We start from the raw sequence: 6,831 nt of genomic DNA on the forward strand, positions 1-6,831 counted from the left end.
GTCAAAGAATCTTGGAAAACCCAAACGGTGCAGCCAGCACTTATACCCAAAATGGCGCGGCAATAATGGCAGTCTCAACAGTCGCCACCTGTCAGTGAAACTCTAACAAGGGGCAACCGAAACGTGTCAAGTGGAAACCAAAGGGATAGCCGTCTCCCCGGCCGGTCTCCGAGAACGCGAGCCGATCACCTCTTTGGTCCTGCATCCCGGCAGCTACTCCTCTCCACGCAAACCTAAACGTCCGAGGAGAGCCCAATGGACGATAAACGTTTGTACCCGTGCTCGGCCAACCTCTTGGTTAAAGTCGTCACTCTCACGAAGACTAACGACTTGGGGGCTCCTGTTCTGGACTGGGCCGAGCAGGCCCAGCTCTTCCTTCTAGCCGAGCAGGCCCAAAGCAATTGGGCCCATTTACTTGGTAGCCGTTACGGATTGCCCAAGCGCGAATACCACGCGTCACGCTTCAGCGAAGGATCCGGTCAACCTCTTCCGAATCCTACGCCACACTCATCCAGGACGTGAGTCACCTGCTGACTCATCCCTAGCACAGGGGTGTTCCGGCAGTTTCCTAGCACGTGGGCCTCCAACTGGATTTGGCCCAATTAGGAAACCTTGGCCCAGCGCTGGGGGCTATAAATACCCTCTTTCACTAGAGGGTCAGGTATCATATTCTTCACTCTCTAAACCTTCATTCTCTGATAGCTACTGACTTTCGCATCGGAGGACCTTGCAGGTACCCCCCCCATCTTGCTCTTCAAGCCAGATTCTGCCGCCTTGACGATTCTTCTGATCAGGTACGATCACTTAGTAAAGCTACATTCATTATCTCCACGTTTCTCACACCCAAACCTCCTTCCTTTCGCGATTTACAAACCGTATCCCAAATAACCCAATGGATAGGTTTGTCAATATCAACACCGCCCCATAGGAACTTACTTTGGATGTATTTAATATCTTGCAACACCTTCTTAGGAGCTTTGTAAAAAGATAACGAAAAAATCGGGATTGCATTGAGAACCGAATTAATCAACTCCACTCTACCCGCCATGCTAAGATATCTCCCTCTCCACACATTTAACCGTTTTCTAAACATCGCTAAAAGATCCTTCCACATCGATAGTTTCCTAGGGCTATCTCCGACTCTCACACCAAGAAATTTGAACGGGAGAGTTCCCACTTTGCAAGTTAAGAAGGACGAAGCCGCTTCCAAATACCAATCTCCCACATTAATACCATAAAGATTAATCTTGTGAAAATTAACTCTTAATCTCGACATCATTTCAAAACATCTTAGAATAGCTTTCATACTCCATAAGTTTGCGGTATCTCCTTCGGCCAAAATAATAGTACCATCCGTAAATTGTAACAAGTCCACCTCCTTATTCTCTTTGTATCTAAAACCACGAAATTCCCCTATCTCCTTAGATCTTTTCATAAGTTCCATTAGAACCTCCATGACTAAAACGAACACAAACGGAGACAAGGGATCACCTTGTCTAAGGCCTTTCTCCACTCTAAAATCTTTGGTAGTACTCCCATTAACAAGAACGGACAAAGAATTAGTAAAGATACAACACTCCGTCCACCTCATCCACCGATCTCCAAACCCCATCCTCTTTAATATATGTCTAAAAAAATTCCAACTCACTCTATCGTAGGCCTTCTCAAAATCGACTTTCAAAACCACACAACTCCTTTTCTCTCTTTTAGCTAGATCCATCACCTCATTCATAACAAGAACACCATCCATTATGTTTCTTCCTTCAATTAAAGCCGATTGATTGTTCGAAACAAGTTTCCCGATCACCCTCTTAAGCCTATTCGCCAACAACTTAGCCAAAATCTTGTGCAAACTACCCACCAAACAAATAGGCTGAAATTCATTCAAGGCTTGAGGATTATTGACTTTTGGCACTAAAGTGATGAACGAAGAAGTACAAACTTTAGTTAGTTTAGCCCTTTCATAAAAATCCTTAACAAAAAGGAGAACATCCTCCTTTAACAACACCCAATTCTTTTTAAAGAAATCTAAAGTAAATCCATCCGGACCGGGACTTTTATTCCCATCACACGACCAAACTGCCTCTTTTACTTCCTCTTCGAAAAACTCCTCTCCAACCAAGACACTTCATCCTCCTCCAAAGTGTTGAAAACAAGTCCCTCCAGAACCGATATCTCCCTATCCTCCTCCTTATAGAACTCACAAAAATGTCTACTAACCTCCTCTTTAATATTAACAACTCCTTCTATTCTCCCATTAGAACCTTCCAAAGAAGTTATCGCTTTACGCCTATGTCTCTCCTTCAAGGAATTATGAAAGAACTTAGTATTCTTATCTCCCTCCTTCAACCAAAGATATCGGGACTTTAACCTAAGCATACTCTCTTTAATATTCAAATAATTCCAAAAATCTTTTGTTGCCAACCTTCTTTCTAAAACCTCCTCATCATTGACGCCCCTCATATTCACCTCGATTTCTTTGTCAAGAGTATTAATCTTCTCCTTTGCATCCTCCACCTTCAAATCAATCCAACCAAAAACCTCCCTATTCCACTCCCGGAGCCGCTCCTTAAGCTTTTTTAATTTTTCATATAGCACAAAATCCCCCCTCCCTCTAACCTCCATCTTCTTCCATTCTTGAGCAACAAAAGCATTGAAATCCTCATGCTTAAACCAAGAGTTGTTAAAGCAAAAAGGTTTTGGGCCCCAATCTAATTTTCCCACCTTAAGACTAATTGGGGCATGATCCGAGATATCTCTTTTTTCAATTCTTTGATCAACCACCTCCCAACTCTCTAACATCTTCTTCGTAAGTAAGAATCTATCTAATCTACTCATAGCTTTGCCATTATCTTTGAACCAAGTGAACTTCCCTCCAACACAATTAACGTCTATTAATTCCATAATCTCCACAAAGTTACGGAAATCCTCCATACCTGTCCAATTCCGTTGACCTCCCTCTCCTATTCGCTCTTCTTTTCTCAAGACTTCATTGAAATCTCCAACGACACACCATTCCTCATGATTCCTACCTCTTTTAAGATTAATCAAAGAATCCCAATTAGATAGCCTATCCACCCTTTTACAAGACGCGTAGACATTTACTAGGTTATACTCCGCTCCCTTCCAAGAAACATTGATACCGACAAAACCTCTATCCATGAAACTATAATTAACCAGAAGAGTTCCTTTCCTCCATAATATCACCATCCCGCTCGAGGCCCCTACGGAATGACTCGCTGTCCACTCAACATCATTATTGCCCCAAAAAGCTCCGGCTAGAACATCGTTGAAAGATGTTAATTTCGTCTCTTGGATGAAACACACATCTATATTGTTTGACTGGATTAAAAAACTAACTCTTTTTCTTTTAAAAAAAGAACCACCCCCTCTAATGTTATAGGAAAGAAAATTCATCGATCACTGTCTTTTAACACCTTCAAGCTCCTCATCCCCTCCTTATCTCTAATCTCCATGTCACTAATCCTCCTCTCATTCTCAACATCATCCTTATAACTCACCACCCCCAAATTAGAAATAGATTTCCACACCTTCAAACCCACTTCCGATTTCGCACTCAAACGCTTGTTGCATCTAATTAAATCAGATTCTACTAAGGAAGAACCAGAAAAGACTCACCTATAGATATCGAGTCTGTAGAAGAAGAGCCGATATTACTAATTCCTTCAACCGGATCTTTCCCCCCTCTACTGCTACCATCTCCAGCACCTCTTTCTGTTCTGGGAGCTATGCAAGCAAAATAGGAAGAAGAGATTGTTACATTTTCTCCCAAATCCGCATTCACACTTTTCTTCTTAGTCATCAATTTTTTTCTAAATCTATGACCTTGAGGTAATGTCGCTGGCACCACCTCTTTGCAAACGCTTCTACAGGCCTCATCAAAAGATAGGGCCCCACTAAACCGGTCCAAAGAGATACCAAGCCCATTTGTCTTAGATCCATTAAACCTCAGTGTTGAGTCAGCAAGCCCCACACGTTCTTCCAAAGCCTCTAGACCTTTTGACTCCCCCACACAACTTTTAGAACCATATACCACTTTGTCATTAAATGCTTCCTTATATTTTGCCTCGAGAAACTCCTTCTTTCCAGGAACAGATAAATCAAAATCCAACTTTTCATAATGATTTTGACACAACGTATTTTTTTGAGAAACCATTAGACTGTCCCCTAAAGGAGCTTCCGTCCCATCAGCATCAAAATGTGGCGTATTATCTTCCTCCCTGATTTGATCATCTTCTCCCTCCTCCTCATCGGTCAAGCCAACCTCTGGCAGGGAAGAATCCTCAGATTCTGTTTCTTCTCGATAATACCCTTGCTTTGGAATGTCGGAGAATCCATTAAAGTCCTCCATCAATCTAACATCAAAAAGTTGTCCTTCGATGGATAGCCTAACCACCACATCCAATCTTTCCTTAATCTTGGTTCTGATACATATCCTTGCTTCGTCCATCCTATTCTTCAAAGAAGTTCCTTCATCACTCCTTACAAACGTACCTCTAGATTCTACTAAGAGAGTAAAATATCTCTCACCCCAAGCATGACAAGGAACTCCCAGTATTCTTAACCATACCAACCTCTCTACGTCAATGTCCTTTGGTTTCCACTACTTTATCGTACTAAACCACTGCTCCCACCAAGATTTCCTCTCCTCTATGAACAACTCTACATCTCCTCCGATCAAGTCCTCCAGAAGGCAAAGATTAGGTCCCAAACTAGTGACCCTAATAGTAAAAATACCTTATTCAAGAAATAACTTTTTGAAATCTACCATCTTCCCAGGCTCCTTCACACTCCCTGTGAAAGCCTTTCTATACTGAGAGGATTCTTCATGGCTAGGTTGAAAAAACAAAGTTTTGGGCACCTGGGTACCGTTAGAAGCGTTATAACCACCACTTCTGTTTTGTATGACATCCGCATAAGATCTTTCCTTTACTATCGTGCCATATCTATTACCATTGGAGCCCTTCAGATCCGTATGAACTGCTTCCTTCTTCAAAGCTTCTTTACCTGATGACCATGCCTTAGCAACTTTAGTTCTACTGAAACGAGGCAGATTCGCGAATAACTTTCTCCCTTCTAGAACAATATTGTCCAACTTAGTTGCCATAAGCTCCTCGTCCTTGACATTCAAAAACCGAACAAAACCGAAGCGTCTACCATATTTATATTTTCTTGGTGGGATGACCACTTCCTCTATATCTCCCAGCTCCTTGAATTCGATATACAGATCTCTAGCCCTCCACCTATCACCAAATTCAGTAACGAAAAAAGACGACGAAGAGTCGTTTCCTTTAACCGTCCTCTGCCCTTCTCTCGCAATATCCCATTTCGTCTCCCTTCTTCCACCTCCCCTTACCCTTTGACATTGACCAACTCTTATATCTCTCATATTCTCCAAACTAAGAGCAGATGCAAGAAAGATAAACAAAAAAACCAGAAAATCTTGCAAGAAAAACCAGAGAAACTAATCCCCAAAGACCAAGGCCCCTAACCCTAAGGTTAGGAGTTTAAGCCAAAAATCTTAGAAATCAATCTCCCATTGTTTGCAACTTAGAACGGTTATCACAATTATAGAGATGCATTATTGGTTTGAATTCCAACTTCTTCTCCAATAATACTCAGTACCACTCTATCAATCCAAACTAATTCTGGATCTCAAACCCCAAACGTGAGAAACAACACATGTGTTTTCGGGCATGCCCTGTATCATTGTAATCAAAAGTATTAAAAAAGTTTTTAGATTTTAACTTAAAAGGGATGAGAAATAGCATTATCAATTTTCATCGTTCAATTGGATGAGAATTGCAATTGGACAATTGGATTGAAAACTTAAAATGGTAAGAAATAACATAAAATATAAGGGGAAAAATGACTAACATTCAACTCATAGCAGATCTGGCAAACGTGACTGCAACAATTCTCTAAATAAGGACAAATTATTACATTAAATGGATTGTCTTCATCAAAAACCCATTAAACACAATAGAAGAAACTAACAATCCAATCAAAATACACCAAACATAAATCGACAATAAGAAAGTGAAGGTTCAAAGATCATACCCATGACTCTGCTAACAACACTGCGAACAACGCAATTGTTCCAAATAACATGGCCTAAATTTTCCTCGATAGTGGGCAAACCTATGGGCTGAATCTGAAACAGCTTAAATAATCATTTGAAACAGCTTTCTTCGGATGCAGACGGTGTAGACTCAGCGAGAGATAAAGAGACTCCAGTGATTAGAGTGGTGGTTTACGACAGAGACGAAGAAAGGGTTCTTTGGCAGAGATTCAATGAAATGAGAGTGGAGAGTAAGTGGGTAGGAGAATAAACTTTGTTAAATGTTTTGCATATACAGAGGATATGAAACATTGGAGAAAGTTTTGGCTTTTCATTGTCCAACAATAATAAATAGAGAAGGAGTAACTTCCAATAAATTAAACCTAAGCAATGAAGGTATAAATTTTTTTCAGTTTAGGTTTAGAATTTTGAATTTTTTCAGTTCTTGTAAAACAAATTAATTAATAATTTAAATAAAACATGTGAAAAGCATTATGGTCATGACAAATCAGCAGCATATAATGTCAAAGCAATGTGGTAAAAGCAATATAGAAAAAAGACTAAGGTGCCCTTGAAATTAGTTAAAATTGAATTTAGATTAGTGGAATTAAACTTGGTTTTTTCAGATACTTTAATTTTTAGGGTTAATGAAATTTTTCGTCCCTTTAAATATTTCAAATTTTGTTTTTAGTCCCTCCAAAATTTTCCTTCAAGAAATCGTCCCTTCAAAATTTTTCTTTCGAACTATT

General features: G+C 40.2%; 2 protein-coding genes across 2 annotated transcripts; both read right to left on the minus strand.

Annotated features, from left to right (window-relative positions):
- Positions 1–790: 790 nt before the first annotated feature.
- LOC131604367 (uncharacterized) lies at positions 791–1,750 on the minus strand. Its single transcript, XM_058876811.1, has one exon. It carries the CDS (start codon positions 1,748–1,750, stop codon positions 791–793), a length of 960 nt encoding a protein of 319 aa, XP_058732794.1.
- Positions 1,751–2,088: 338 nt separating this feature from the next.
- LOC131604368 (uncharacterized) lies at positions 2,089–3,162 on the minus strand. Its single transcript, XM_058876812.1, has one exon. The coding sequence runs from the start codon at positions 3,160–3,162 to the stop codon at positions 2,089–2,091; it is 1,074 nt and encodes a 357-aa protein (XP_058732795.1).
- Between the last annotated feature and the right edge of the window lie 3,669 nt (positions 3,163–6,831).

This window comes from Vicia villosa, linkage group LG5 (genome assembly GCF_029867415.1).
Source record: "Vicia villosa cultivar HV-30 ecotype Madison, WI linkage group LG5, Vvil1.0, whole genome shotgun sequence".
NCBI lineage: Eukaryota > Viridiplantae > Streptophyta > Magnoliopsida > Fabales > Fabaceae > Vicia > Vicia villosa.

Coding starts and splice junctions, on each gene's coding strand:
- LOC131604368 (XM_058876812.1), bottom strand. CDS start 3,162: ATGGATAGAGGTTTTGTCGGTATCAATGTTTCTTGGAAGGGAGCGGAG.
- LOC131604367 (XM_058876811.1), bottom strand. CDS start 1,750: ATGGATGGTGTTCTTGTTATGAATGAGGTGATGGATCTAGCTAAAAGA.